Source organism: Salmo salar, chromosome 15 (assembly GCF_965601325.2).
Source record: "Salmo salar chromosome 15, fSalSal1, whole genome shotgun sequence".
Classification (NCBI taxonomy): domain Eukaryota; kingdom Metazoa; phylum Chordata; class Actinopteri; order Salmoniformes; family Salmonidae; genus Salmo; species Salmo salar.
Window position 1 is genome coordinate 22,948,761 of NC_138305.1, and position 16,019 is coordinate 22,964,779.

General features: G+C 46.1%; 1 protein-coding gene and 1 non-coding gene across 3 annotated transcripts in view; both read right to left on the minus strand.

Annotated features, from left to right (window-relative positions):
• Positions 1 to 10,668, minus strand: part of LOC106571015 (sorting nexin-17) — a 65,895-nt gene extending 55,227 nt beyond the window's left edge. For both annotated transcript variants that reach the window (XM_045695522.2, XM_045695520.2), the window contains exon 1: positions 10,073 to 10,668. In XM_045695522.2, coding sequence (XP_045551478.1) covers positions 10,073 to 10,132 — 60 coding nt within the window. In that variant the 5' untranslated portion in view covers positions 10,133 to 10,668. The remainder of the gene's footprint in view (positions 1 to 10,072) is intronic.
• Positions 1,036 to 1,111, minus strand: trnap-ugg (transfer RNA proline (anticodon UGG)). Its single transcript has one exon. It is a non-coding gene; the product is annotated as a tRNA-Pro (tRNA).
• Positions 10,669 to 16,019: the final 5,351 nt, after the last annotated feature.

Below are 16,019 nucleotides of genomic sequence, written 5' to 3' on the forward strand. Positions count from 1 at the left end.
CTTGCCAGTTGCTAATAAAAGTAGCATGAATAAGTCAGAAGCCAGCTAGCAATGTCAAATTGAGGTTGTTATTTTTTACCAACACAACTCATGTACATGTAGAACATTTTAAATTCAAGCAGATCACGTTAGTTTTATTCAAGGACTTCAGGCTGAGAAGTAATAGCTACTCGTTTGTAGAACCTTCATCTTCATCAGATGGTTGTCCCCAGTCAGCTCCATAGTCTTCCCCAGATGGTTGTCCCCAGTCAGCTCCATCGTCTTCATCAGATGGTTGTCCCCAGTCAGCTCCATAGTCTTCACCAGATGGATGGATGTCCCCAGTCAGCTCCATAGTCTTCACCAGATGGATGGATGTCCCCAGTCAGCTCCATAGTCTTCACCAGATGGATGGATGTCCCCAGTCAGCTCCATAGTCTTCCCCAGATGGTTGGATGTCCCCAGTCAGCTCCATCGTCTTCATCAGATGGTTGTCCCCAGTCAGCTCCATAGTCTTCACCAGATGGATGGATGTCCCCAGTCAGCTCCATAGTCTTCCCCAGATGGTTGTCCCCAGTCAGCTCCATCGTCTTCATCAGATGGTTGTCCCCAGTCAGCTCCATCGTCTTCATCAGATGGTTGTCCCCAGTCAGCTCCATAGTCTTCACCAGATGGATGGTTGTCCCCAGTCAGCTCCATAGTCTTCACCAGATGGATGGATGTCCCCAGTCAGCTCCATAGTCTTCATCAGATGGTTGTCCCCAGTCAGCTCCATAGTCTTCATCAGATGGTTGTCCCCAGTCAGCTCCATAGTCTTCATCAGATGGTTGTCCCCAGTCAGCTCCATAGTCTTCATCAGATGGTTGTCCCCAGTCAGCTCCATAGTCTTCATCAGATGGTTGTCCCCAGTCAGCTCCATAGACTTCACCTGAACCAACGTCACAGGCAATATCCCAGGCTAACATTTTTACATTTACATTTTAGTCATTTAGCAGACGCTCTTATCCAGAGCGGCTTACTGTAGTGAATGCATACATTACATTTTTTTCCCCGTACTGGCCCCCCGTGGGAATCGAACCCACAACCCTGGCGTTCCAAACACCATGCTCTACCAACTGAGCCACACGGGACCAGGCTAAGTCATGCACTTGGGGGTGGGGGGGGGTGACTTACTAGCACACGCTGCTAAAGAAAACAAATAAATAAAGCTATCTACAAAAGGGGTGTATAGTTTATTTATATTGGCAAATTTAAACTTGAAACGTGGCCTTTAAAGCAGCAATCAGCAGTAGAAACAATAAAGCGTAGGCTACTCCCCGCCCACCATTCCAGTAAAAAGCTGATGGATAGAGATTGAGAAATGTAACCACTCTGAAACTCATAGACAGGGCTATGGATGCAAGGACTGACCATCCATTCTATTGTAGTTTTAACCTCGTTCTGTAGCTACAGTGTTTGTAAACAATGTAAATGAAAACAAACAAGCTTCTATTTTGGCTTCTGCCAGGGTACGACAGTTGAACTGAACTCACCGGGCACTTCTAAGTTAAGGTTTCTTTAAGAATCAAATGGGTAGATATCATGAATTGAATAAGTGAATTGAATAAGTGAATTGAATAAGTGAATTGAATAAGTGAATTGAATAAGTGAATTGAATAGATAAGTGAATTGAATAACTGAATTGATAAGTCCCAAAAAGTGATTGGGTCTTACATTAAATGGAAGTGTTTTCATTAAAATGTATGCCTCTTCATTAACGTAAAGCATGATTAAAGTGAAAAGACAGTTGTTGATACATATCTCAGGGTAGTTTTCAGTCCATAAAGAGACATGGGAGATGCATAGTTTGCTCCAAAGAACAGAGATTAATTCAGATGCTTTCTAAATTATGAAAATGTAGAGGTTTGGACCTTTGGAAATCATTCTGCACACGTTCGGGACGAGAGAGTTCCAGGGCTAGAGGTTCATGGGAACTGCAGTCTTCAAAGTTTCTCAACACATGCAAGCCAATTGTGGCAATAACAACTCATTTAAGCGCACAATGAGTTCACTTGATGCTTCTTGGAACAAAGTCACGTGGAACAAGTTCTGAGAATGAGTTTATTGGACTATACCCTAGATCAAAGGACATTCCCAGGGATTCACATTGGATTGGGAAGTACTTGTATGTAACAATACACAGGGCATACCCAGTGGAAGCTCACAGTAATAAACCCAGGGCATACCCAGTGGAAGCTCACAGTAATAAACCCAGGACATACCCAGTGGAAGCTCACAGTAATAAACCCAGGACATACCCAGTGGAAGCTCACAGTAATAAACCCAGGACATACCCAGTGGAAGCTCACAGTAATAAACCCAGGGCATACCCAGTGGAAGCTCACAGTAATAAACCCAGGGCATACCCAGTGGAAGCTCACAGTAATAAACCCAGGGCATACCCAGTGGAAGCTCACAGTAATAAACCCAGGACATACCCAGTGGAAGCTCACAGTAATAAACCCAGGACATACCCAGTGGAAGCTCACAGTAATAAACCCAGGACATACCCAGTGGAAGCTCACAGTAATAAACCCAGGGCATACCCAGTGGAAGCTCACAGTAATAAACCCAGGGCATACCCAGTGGAACCTCACAGTAATAAACCCAGGGCATACCCAGTGGAACCTCACAGTAATAAACCCAGGGCATACCCAGTGGAACCTCACAGTAATAAACCCAGGGCATACCCAGTGGAACCTCACAGTAATAAACCCAGGGCATACCCAGCAGATGATACCAAAGCACCAACTAAACAAGACAGACTATCAATTACTGCACACACACACACACACACACACACACACACACACACACACACACACACACGTTGTCACCTCTAATACCAGCCTGCACATATAGAGCCCATATTTAATAGACAGGAAGTATGTTGTCTATTCCGAGCCCACAGGAAGTGAGAGAAGGCCAAAAGAATTCCACCATTTGAAAGGCAGACATAGTTTTCCTAAAGTCCCTGTGCTGTCTGATGGGGTTCAGACTCTGCTACGGCTCCAAGGTACACAGACAGTCCCTCTGCGTTAAGATACAGCGCTGGCCTAATCCATGTCACCCTATTCCCTACCTAGTGCACTACTTTAGACTAGGGCCCATAACCACCCTATTCCCTACACAGTGCACTCTAGTCAAATGTAGTGCACTATGTAGGGAATAGGGTGCAATTGGGAACGTAGCCCAGTAGTGCTGCGGCGACTACTAGCTGTGGGGCTGCGGCGACTACTAGCTGTGGGGCTGCGGCGACTACTAGCTGTGGGGCTGCGGCGACTACTAGCTGTGGGGCTGCGGCGACTACTAGCTGTGGGGCTGCGGCGACTACTAGCTGTGGTGCTGTGACTAGTTGTTTACATGGATAAGCTTCTTAATAATAAAAAAAATGTATTTGAAAACTAGACATTACACTTGGTTACCATGGCATTTCATTATTATTTCAAGTTATTACTTATAAATATTAACTCAACAAATTAATTAATGCCAGGTTGGAGAGGATGTGTCACTTTTCGTATTGACAACATGAATGGAATCAAAATAAATATATTTTGATTCCATTCATTTACATAAAGTATTCAGACCCTTAACTCAGTACTTTGTTGAAGTATCTTTGGCAGCGATTACAGCCTTGAGTCTTTGGTAAGACGCTTCTAGCTTGTCACACCTGTATTTGGGGAGTATCTCCCATTCTTCTCTGCAGATCCTCTCAAGCTCTGTCAGGTTGGATGGGGAGCGTTGCTGCACAGCTATTTCCAGGTCTCTCCAGAGATGTTCGATCGGGTTCAAGTCTGGGCTCTGGCCGGGACACTCAAGGACATTCAGAGACTTGTCCCGAAGCCACTCCTGTGTTGTCTTGGCTGTGTGCTTAGGGTCGTTGTCCTGTTGGAAGGTGAACCTTCACCCCAGTCTGAGGTCCTGAGCGCTCTGGAGCAGGTTTTCATCAAGGATCTGTATTTTGCTTCGTTCATCTTTGCCTCGATCCTGACTTGTCTCCCAGTCCCTGCCGCTGAAAAACATTCCCAAACACTTTACAGATGAGTGGCTTCGGTCTGGCAACTCGACCATAAAGTCCTAATTGGTGGAGTGCTGCAGAGATGGTTGTCCTTCTGGAAGGTTCTCCCATCTCAACAGAGGAACTCTGGAGCTCTGTCAGAGTGACCACCGGGTTCTTGGTCACCTCCCTGACCAAGGTCCTTCTCCCCCGATTGCTCAGTTTGGCTGGGCGGCCAGCTCTAGGAAGAGTCTTGGTTGTTCCAAACTTCATCCATTTAAGAATGATGGAGGCCACTGTGTTCTTGGGGACCTTCAATGCTGCAGATTTTTTTTGGTGCCCTTCCCCAGATCTGTGCCGACATAATGCTGTCTTGGAGCTCTGCGGACAATTCCTTCAACCTCATGGCTTGGTTTTTGCTCTGACATGTACTGTCAACTGTTGGACCTTATATAAAACAGGTGTGTGCCTTTCCAAATCATGTCCAATCAATTGAATTTACCACAGGTGGACTCCAATCAAGTTGTAGAAACATCAAGGATGATCAATGGAAACAGGATGCACCTGAGCTCAATTGAGTCTCATAACAAAGGGGTCTGAATACTTATGTAAATAGCTTATATAACACTTTTTTTACATTTTGCAAAAATCTCTCAAAACCTGTTTTCGCTTTGTCATTATGGGGTATTGTAATGTCATTATGGGGTATTGTGATGTCATTATGGGGTATTGTGATGTCATTATGGGGTATTGTGTGTAGAACGATGAGGATAATGTTTTATTTAATACATTTTAGAATAAGGCTGTTAAGTAACAAAATGTGGAAAAAGTCAAGGGGTTTGAATACTTTCCCCGAATTCACTGTAGATATTATAGTGTACTTATAGTGTTCGTCTCATTGGCTGCAAGAGTCATCGAGTGACCTCTACTATGAATCCTCCTCAGCCAAGTTGTCAGACAGACAGCAAGACACCGGCACATTTTGCTGCAGGCTACATCTGAGCCTGTGTTTGATACGGACTGTGTAGAGGCAGTCACTCAAAATCAAATAAAATTGCATTTGACGTGTACACACAGTAGTATTTTGCAGATGTTATTGCAGGTGCAGGGAAATACTTGTGTTTCTAGCTCCAGTATTAATATCTAGCAATACACAGACAAATCCCCCAAAATAAAAAGAAAGAAATGAAGAAATATCAGTATGAGCGATGTACCCTACATGACCAAAAGTATGTGGACACCTGCTCATCGAACATCTCATTCCAAAATCATGGGCATTAATACGGAGTTGGTCCCCCCTTTGCTGCTATAACAGCCTCCACTCTTCTGGGAAGGATTTCCACTAGATGTTGGAACATGCCTACGGGGACTTGCTACCATTCAGCCACCAGCATTCGTGAGGTTGGGCACTGATGTTGGGCGATTAGGCCTGGCTTGCAATTGGCGTTCCAATTCATCCCAAAGGTGTTCGATGGGGTTGAGGTCAGGGCTCTGTGCAGGACAGTCAAGTTCTTCCACATCAATCTCAACAAACAAATTTCTGTACTGACCTTGCTTTGTGCACAGAGGTATAAGTAATGCTGAAACAGGAAAGGGGCCTTCCCCAAACGGTTGCCACAAAGTTGGAAGAACAGAATTGTCTAGAATGTCATTGTATGCTGTAGCGTTAAGATTTCCCTTCACTGGAACTAAGAGGCCCGAACCATGAAAAACAGCCCCAGACCATTATTCCTCCTCCACCAAACTTTACATTTGGCACTATGCATTGGGGCAGGTAGCGTTCACTTGGTGTCCGTCAAACCCAGATTTGTCCGTCGGACTGCCAGATGGTGAAGCGTGATTCATCACTCCAGAGTCCAACTCCAGCCGACGCTTGGCATTGCGCATGGTGATCTTAGGCTTGTGTGCGGCTGCTCGGCCACGGAAACCCATTTCATGAAGCTCCCGGCGAACAGTTATTGTGCTGACGTTGCTTCCAGAGGCAGTTTGGAACTCAGTAGTGAGTGTTGCAACCGAGGACAGAGGACTTTTACACTCTACCCGTTTCAGCACTCGGCGGTCCTGTTCTGTGAGCTTGGGCGGCAAACCAAGTGGCAACACCTGGTGATGCTTTTAAAGTTGAAAAACAGGTCAGATTGTCATATCTTGGTGACAAACCTCAGATCTGAGAGGGGATTTAACTGCTCACGTAATCTGCTTTCAAATAAAAGGTGACATTGTACTCTGTGGTCAAGCAAGGAGCTCACAGGGCCATATAACTAAGCTAAGCTATACTTTGTCCAGCAACACTGAGCATTTTTACATCATTCTAGATGAGTGAGCATAGACTGTCTGGGGCTGGGTGTACCGGGTGTGGCTGGGTGTACTGTAGGGAGGCTGGGTGTACCGTAGGGGGGCTGGGTGTACCGTAGGGGGGCTGGGTGTACCGTAGGGAGGCTGGGTGTACCGGGTGTGGCTGGGTGTACTGTAGGGGGGGCTGGGTGTACTGTAGGGGGGCTGGGTGTACTGTAGGGGGGCTGGGTGTACCGTAGGGGGGCTGGGTGTACCGTAGGGGGGCTGGGTGTACCGTAGGGGGGCTGGGTGTACCGTAGGGGGGGCTGGGTGTACTGTAGGGGGGGCTGGGTGTACTGTAGGGGGGGATGGGTGTACTGTAGGGGGGGCTGGGTGCACTGTAGGGGGGCTGGGTGCACTGTAGGGAGGCTGGGTGTACTGTAGGGGGTCTGGGTGTACTGTAGGGAGGCTGGGTGTACTGTAGGGAGGCTGGGTGTACTGTAGGGGGGCTGGGTGTGGCTGGGTGTACTGTAGGGGGGCTGGGTGTACTGTAGGGAGGCTGGGTGTGGCTGGGTGTACTGTAGGGAGGCTGGGTGTACTGTAGGGAGGCTGGGTGTACTGTAGGGGGGCTGGGTGCACTGTAGGGGGGCTGGGTGCACTGTAGGGGGGCTGGGTGTGGCTGGGTGTACTGTAGGGGGGCTGGGTGCACTGTAGGGGGACTGGGTGTACTGTAGGGGGGCTGGGTGTACTGTAGGGGGGCTGGGTGTACTGTAGGGGGGCTGGGTGTACTGTAGGGGGGCTGGGTGCACTGTAGGGAGGCTGGGTGTGGCTGGGTGCACTGTAGGGAGGCTGGGTGTGGCTGGGTGTACTGTAGGGAGGCTGGGTGTGGCTGGGTGCACTGTAGGGGGGCTGGGTGTACTGTAGGGGGGCTGGGTGTACTGTAGGGGGGCTGGGTGTGGCTGGGTATACTGTAGGGGGGGCTGGGTGTACTGTAGGGGGGGCTGGGTGTACTGTAGGGGGGGGCTGGGTGTGGCTGGGTGTACTGTAGGGGGGCTGGGTGTGGCTGGGTGTACTGTAGGGGGGCTGGGTGCACTGTAGGGGGGCTGGGTGCACTGTAGGGGGGCTGGGTGCACTGTAGGGGGACTGGGTGTACTGTAGGGGGGCTGGGTGTACGGTAGGGAGGCTGGGTGTGGCTGGGTGCACTGTAGGGAGGCTGGGTGTGGCTGGGTGCACTGTAGGGAGGCTGGGTGTGGCTGGGTGTACTGTAGGGAGGCTGGGTGCACTGTAGGGGGGCTGGGTGTACTGTAGGGGGGCTGGGTGTACTGTAGGGGGGCTGGGTGTGGCTGGGTGTACTGTAGGGGGGCTGGATGTACTGTAGGGAGGCTGGGTGTACTGTAGGGGGGCTGGGTGCACTGTAGGGGGGCTGGGTGCACTGTAGGGGGGCTGGGTGCACTGTAGGGGGGCTGGGTGCACTGTAGGGGGGCTGGGTGCACTGTAAGGGGGCTGGGTGTGGCTGGGTGCACTGTAGGGAGGCTGGGTGTGGCTGGGTGCACTGTAGGGGGGCTGGGTGCACTGTAGGGGGGCTGGGTGTGGCTGGGTGTACTGTAGGGGGGCTGGGTAAACTGTAGGAGGGCTGGGTGTACTGTAGGGGGGCTGGGTGTACTGTAGGGGGGGCTGGGTGTACTGTAGGGGGGGCTGGGTGTACTGTAGGGGGGCTGGGTGTACTGTAGGGGGGCTGGGTGTGGCTGGGTGCACTGTAGGGAGGCTGGGTGCACTGTAGGGAGGCTGGGTGCACTGTAGGGAGGCTGGGTGCACTGTAGGGAGGCTGGGTGTGGCTGGGTGCACTGTAGGGAGGCTGGGTGCACTGTAGGGAGGCTGGGTGCACTGTAGGGAGGCTGGGTGCACTGTAGGGGGCTGGGTGCACTGTAGGGGGGCTGGGTGTACTGTAGGGGGGCTGGGTGTTCCTAAAATATTTAGGTTTAAATAGGACTTGAAAGAACAAAACATTTCACAACCTCCTTAGTGTAGTTCATTGCACTGACATAGCACTTGGTCAGAACACACCTTCAACATGTTGCCAGGACAACAACCTCTCCCTCAACGTCAGCAAAAGTAAGGAGTTGATTGTTGACTTCAGGAAGCAGAGGGAACACACCCCGATCCAAATCAACAGGACGACAGTAGAGAGAGTCAGCAGTTTTAAGTTCCTCTGCGTCCTGAGGACTGAGGACTCACTGAGGACTTGACACGGACCGACATCACAACCACTCTGGTCAAAAGGGAGCAGCAGAGTCTCTACATCCTAAGGCGGCTGAAGAAATTTGGCATGCCACCCCGGGTCCTCTCCAAATACAGGTCCACTGCACCATCGAGAGCATCCTGACCGGTTGCATCACGGCCTGGTACGAGACTTTCTCCGTCCACAACCGCAAGGCCCTCCAGCGGGTGGTGAAGACAGCCCAGTACCTCACTGGGACCACATGTAACAGTGTAGCTTCAGTCCCTCTCCTCGCCCCAACCTGGGCTTGAACCAGGGACCCTCTGCACACATCAACAACTGACACCCACGAAGCATCGTTACCCATCGCGCCACAAAAGCCGCGGCCCTTGCAGAGCAAGGGGAACAACCACTTCAAGGTCTCAGAGCGAGTGACGTCACCCGATAGAAACGCTATTAGCGCGCACCACCGCTAACTAACTAGCCATTTCACACGCTCCTGTCAATCCAGGACATCTAGTTGAAACAGTGCCCGAAGAAGGCCCGCAGCATCATCAAGGACCCCACACACCTCAGCCACGAGCTGTTCACCCCCTGACCGTCAGGCAGACGGTACCAGACCAAGAGGTTTGATAGAAACTGACTCGGAGACAGTTTCTATCTACAAGCCATTAGACAGCTGTCTAACACTTGAACTGGACTGACCACCTGCTCTGACTCTCTGCACCTTAACACACACACACACACACACACACACACCTCTTATTGTGATTGCTAAATACTGCACAATTGAAACACTTGCCGTCCATCTTCAACCAAAACACATGTAAATATTGGACAATAAATTGTGCCTTCCTGTATTGTATTAATATATATATATATATATATATTAAATGTTTGTTCTATTCTGAGACATTTACTTTATGTTTTGTATTCTTAGCTTGTATTATTTCTTATTATTGTTGCATTGTGGAGAAGGAACCTGCAAGTGTGCATTTGGTTGAACAGTGTATATACCACGTGTATCCTGTACATATAACTAATAAAACTTGTAAGATATTTGCCTTGAAAGATAAGATCTATAAAACGGTGCCAAATGGGTTTGTTGTGATAGCAACACCTGGCATTCAGAGACAGTATTCTTACAGTGTGACGCATTGCCACCTATTGTCCAATAATCACCTATGATGGAATTGCTGTGGTTTTCTATCGGCATTGGGAAATGATATTGCAGTCCCAATATGATTTTATTACAGGGTAACTTTATATTGATGTGGATCGATGCCTACTGATCCACAATGTATTGCCTGGAAGTGTCAATCATGTATGATTCCCCCCAAGGAATAAGGGGGTTAACTTACATTGTATGACAAAATGGCAATGCCTTGTGAGGTATTATGACAGACAGTGAAAGTCCTGTCAAATTGTTTACTAGTAACCGGACCAACCTCTAAAGTCATATCACAAGAGTCTGATGGGGGTGATTTTAAATAATAAAATGAAGAATTAAAATCACTGGAATGGATTTCACATGCTGGGAATCTGCAGTAAAATAACTCGGAACTCACCACATATGTTGATCCATTTTCTCCCGAACGAACCTCCGTTTCGGGAATGGAGAAATGCATTTTAGATGATGGCCCACTGGACGACAGGTCCGCTAGTTTGGATGAAAAGGTTCACCACAAATCTACAAGGTAAAGTCTATTGCCAAAGTGGTCTTGCACTCCTCTGCATTTACTCGGTAATCCAGTGTTCCGTTCGTTTGTTCAATCCGAGGCGATAGAAAGAAGAAGAAAAATATTTGTTTTGTTTATCCAACAGTTTCTGCTGCACCGGACTGGATTAGTATAAACTTGTCCCACGTCAGTACTCTAAACTTTTCCCACTAGCGTCCTCCTAGCAGCCATGTTGCAGATGAAGGTAATTGCACATTCATTGTTGGCTGTAAAAAATTTTTTTTTTAAATAGCTATTTATTCGTCGACTGTGTGTGGAGGTCCAAAACCAGTCCCCGTTACCGTTGACCCTGTTATAACGATCCGTTCTCAATCCGTACCGACGATTCCATTCATTTGCTTTCTCATTAGAACTTTCGGATGAAAGGGCGCAGTTAGCTTCTGACAACCCCCGTCACTTCCCTAAATTGTATAAACGTCTGAGGTGTGTGTGTCGTGAACAACATTACCGTGAACAACAGTAGGTGGAACTGGCGGCTCGCCTTCAAAATAAAAGGCCCCTATTGAAACTGATACAAACGGATAAACAAATAGTGGAAACATGCCATCATTTGGACTAGATAATGATAAACCAGGTTGGAATGTGGTTAAATTCAACGAAATACAATTATTAGTTAATAAAAGTGGAGTAGGCTGCACCCTCAAAAAAGTTAAAATCAGTTGAAATCGCACTGTGGATGCATGTGAATTGCATTGGGGGCATGAAATGGGGCAGCCTATTCAGTAGTCTCGCGTTGCCATACCGCCATTATTAAGTTGCTGTCACGCCTCTTTTAGAGGTCTGTTGAATTTTGTATTTGCAAAAATGGTTTGAATGGTCTGCAGAAATGGTTTGAATGGTCTGCAAAAATGGTTTGAATGGTCTGCTGGCTCCCAGCAGCAAGATTTCTGATTGAATGAAAGTTGTGTCGTAAGCTAGCTAGTTGGCAACATTGAATAAATTTGAAGAACACCTGGAGGAAAAACTGAATTATGTTTATCCAGAAGTGTACTCTATACACACTTAATCGACACACACTATATGGTCAAAAGTATCTCATTCCAAAATCATGGGCATTAACATAGAGTCAGTCCCCCCTTTGCTGCTATAACAGCCTCCACTCTTCTGGGAAGCCTTTCCACTAGATGTTGGAACATTGCCGTGGGGACTTGCTTCCATTCAGCCACATGAGCATTAATGAGGTCGTGCACTGATGTGGGGCGATTAGGCCTGGCTCGCAGTCGGCATTCCAATTCATCCCAAAGATGGGGTTGAGGTCGGGGCTCTGTGCAGGCCAGTCAAGTTCTTCCACACCAATCTCGACAAACCCTTTCTGTATGGACCTCGCTTTGTGCACGGGGGCCTTGGTATTCTGAAACAGGAAAGGGCCTTCCCCAAACTGTTGCCACAAAGTTGGAAGCACAGAATCGTCTAGAATGTCATTGTATGTTGTAGCGTTAAGATTTCCTTTCACTGGAACTAAGAGGCCCGAATCATGAAAAACAGCCCCAGACCATTATTCCTCCTCCACCAAACTTTACAGTTGGCACTATGCATTGGGGCAGGTAGCGTGCTCCTGGCATCCGCCAAACCCAGATTCATCCATTGGACTGCCAGATGGTGAAGCGTGATTCATCACTCCAGAGAATGCGTTTCCACTTCTCCAGAGTCCAATGATGGCGAGCTCTACACCACTCCAGATGATGCTGATCTTAGGCTTGTGTGCGGCTGAGTAATGGAAACCGAGGACAGATGATTTTTACATGCTACGCGCTTCAGCACTCGGCAGTCCCGTTCTGTGAGCTCGTGTAGCCTACCACTTTGTGTCTGAGCCGTTGTTACTCCAAGACGTTTCCACTTCACAATAACAGCTCTTACAGTTGGCAGCTCTAGCAGGGAAGAAATTTGACGAACTGACTTGTTGGGGAGATGGCATCCTATGGTGGAGCCATGTTGAAAATCTCAGTACGGGTCATTCTACTGACAATGTTTGTCTATGGAGACTGCATGGCTGTGTGTTCATTTTATACACCTGTCAGCATAAGGCTTGTTTTTCTTTTGAGACCAGGAAGGAGCTGGTACGATGTACATTACTGGCGGTTTTAGATTGTAGTGATGTTATATATATATATATGCAGGCCTCAACCACTACCCTGAGAGCACTTGATTCAGTGTATCATGCAGCCCTCAGGTTCATTACAAATCAAAAAAATATAACACATCATTGTGATCTCTACAGCGCTGTTGGCTGGTCGTCATTGACTTGAGTAGGCTTAAACACTGGTATACACTGATTTATAAGGCCATATTGGGTAAAATGCTATTTTATCTCTGTTCTTTTTTAGTCAGATTGGTAAATAAATATAAATTACGGTCCCATTCTCATTTGCTTCTAGCAGTACCAAAAATTAGAACAGGTCATGGTAGAAATTGTTTTAGTTACTCAGCTCCGTGGTCCTGGAAATCTATCCTGAACATTTTAAAATGTGATGATCTAGTTTCGTTGGTGAAGTTCAAACACCTGATCGATGTATATATTATAGAAGAGTGTAGCTGTCTATAGGACAACTGTTTTTAGTCAAGACTTTCGTGTTTTTAACGTAATATGTAATTGTTGTACTGTATGTGTGTTATAGTTTTGTTTAATGTTGTGTTAGTGTATGTAAGTTGTTTTGTCTGAAATTTTGTTCCCCTTGCTGCTATTGGACCAGGTCTCTCTTGGAAAAGAGATGTTATCTCAATGAGAAAAACCTGTATAAATAAAGGTAAAATAAATAAATAAAAACAAGTGTGGCTGAAATAGCCTCTAATTTCCACTAATTTAAAGGCGTGTCCACATACTTATGGCCATGCAGTGTACATCAACATATTTTGATGGGGTTTTAATCTGCTATTTCCAGGCCATCCTCATGCACTGTTTCACCTATGAGACTAATATAGCCCCACAGTGTCATAATACCCATAAAACCTAACGGTCAAACAGGGAAATGGTTCCAATAATTTTTTCCACCATTCATTTTTCCCCATAGAGGATTTTAGAAAAATAAATAAAAAATAAGGGCTGTGTTTCGTGTAGAATTACCCTGGTGTGATGTTTTGATAACCATGGAAATCTCTCTCAGACAAGGTGACTTTTACCAATATACAGCACCAGCCAAAAGTTTAGACACACCTACTCATTCAAGGCTTAATTTTTTTACTATTGTCTACATTGTAGAATAATAGTGACGACATCAGAACTATGAAACAACACATATGGAATCATGTAGTAACCAAAAATGTGTTTTAGAAATCAAAATAGATTTTAGATTGATCAAAGTAGCCATCCTTTGCCTTGATGACTACTTTGCACACTCTTGGAATTCTCTCAACAGATTTCATGAGGAATGCTTTTCCAACAGTCTTGAAGGAGTTCCAACATATGCTGAGCACTTGTTGGCTGCTTTTCCTTCACTCTGCGGTCCAACTCATCCCAAACCATCTCAATTGGGTTGAGGTCGGGTGATTGTGGAGGCCAGGTCATCTGAGGCAGCACTCCATCACTCTCCTTCTTGGTCAAATAGCCCTTACATAGCCTGGAGGTGTGTTGGGTCAATGTCCTGTTGAAAAACAAAAAGTCCCACTAAGCGCAAACCAGATGGGATGGCGTATCGCTGCAGAATGCTGTGGTAGCCATGCTGGTTAAGTGTGCCTTGAATTCTAAATAAATCACTGACAGTGTCACCAGAAAAGCACCATCACACCTCCTCCTCCATGCTTCACAGTGGGAACCACACTCTGCGTCTCACAAAGACATGGCTGTTGGAATCAAAAATCTCAAATTTGGACTCATCAGTCCAAAAGACAGATTTCCCCGGGTCTAATGTCCATTGGTTATTTTTCTTGGCCCAAGCAAGTCTCTTCTTATTATTGGTGTCCTTTAGTAGTGGTTTCTTTGCAGCAATTCGACCATGAAGGCCTGATTCACGCAATCTCCTCTGAACAGTTGATGTTGAAATGTGTCTGTTACTTAAACTCTGTGAAGCATTTAGTTGGGCTGCAATTTGAGGCTGGTTGTTCTAATAAACTTATCCTCTACAGCAGAGGTAACTCTGGGTATTCCTTATCTGTGGCGGTCCTCATGAGAGCCAGTTTCATCATAGAGCTTGATGGTTTTTGTGACTGCACTTGAAGAAACTTTCAAAGGTCTTAAATGTTCTGTACTGACTGACCTTCATGTCTTAAAGCAGGGGTGGGCAATTACAGTCCTCGAGGGCTTGATTGGTGTCACAGTTTTACCCCAGCACCAGCTGACACACCTGACTCCAATAATCACCTAATCCTGATCTTCAGTTTAGAATGCAATTTGATGAATCAGCTGTGTTTGCTAAGGATGTAGAAAAAGTGTGACACCAATCAGGACGTCGAGGACTGGAGTTGCCCATCCCTGTCTTAAAGTAATGATGGACTGCTTATTTGAGCTGTTCTTGCCATAATATGGACTTGGTCTTTTACCAAATAGGGCTATCTTCTGTATACCAGCCCTACCTTGTCACAACACAAATGATTGGCTCAAACACATTAAGAAGGAAAGAATTTCCACAAATTAATTTCCAGGTGACTACCTCATGAAGCTGGTTGAGAGAATACCAAGAGGGTGGCTACTTTGAAGAATCTCAAATATAAAATACATTTTGATTTGTTTAACACTTTTTTGGTTACTACATGATTCCATATGTGTTATTTCATAGTTTTGATGTCGTCACTATAATACTACAATGTAGAACATAGTAAAAATAAAGAAAACCCCTGGAATCAGTAGATGTGTCCAAACTTTTGACTGGTACTGTACATCAGTAAACTAAAGAGTAGCCAGTTTTCTGCTCTGCTTGCTTTTACAACTTGGTGAAAGAGCGCAACACATACACACTGAGCTATGCTCTTTTGCGCTGGTCCAGCCATCCTTCCAGAAGCTTTGCCTGACAGCCTTTGGTCCTAAATTCAGCTGACCACTCTGAGGCATCCGCATGGTCCTAAAGCACACCATTTGCTGGGGTTTTTTGTATCACATTGCAATGATAAAACTGGGTAGGACAAAAAATGCAATTTCAGAATTTGGGAGGGACATGACACCAACATCGCTAGTGAAAGTTGCACCCCTGGGTGGTAAAATCACATCTAAAGTGAACAACAAAAATGTTTGGCTATATGAAATTGCAGTTTCTACTTAATCTAAACCCAATATATTGTATTCCTGTGGTATTTATGCTGACTGAGGAACACACACACACACAGTTGAGCAATTTCTGAATGCAATAGAAAGAGAAGGAAGTGTTTCCCAGCAACACATAACCTGCACTATTGGTAGATCCATAGCAGGTATGAAAGTCTTTACTAGGGACACAGTGAAGACATTAATTGCAGCACTGTTGGAAAATAGTTACTGGAGTGGCCACTAAAACAGATCTATATTTCTCTACACGGGCATGTACAAGTCATTTAATACGGCAGGCTAGTGAACTTTGTAAGTCACAGTACAGAGGTAAGGATGATATAAGGTATAAGATGGGCGTGTACATTTTCAGTTTACTGTTGAACTCTACCAATTCAAGATGACATTAAATCCATTGTGTATGATATTTGCATAGTTCTTGATAGCATAAGTACCTATTACATAGTATTGCCTTTACCTCCCTTATCTCACCTCATTTGCTCACATTGTATATAGACTTATTTTTCTACTGTATTATTGACTGTATGTTTTGTTTTACTCCATGTGTAACTCTGTGTTGTTGTATGTGTCGAACTGCTTTGCTTT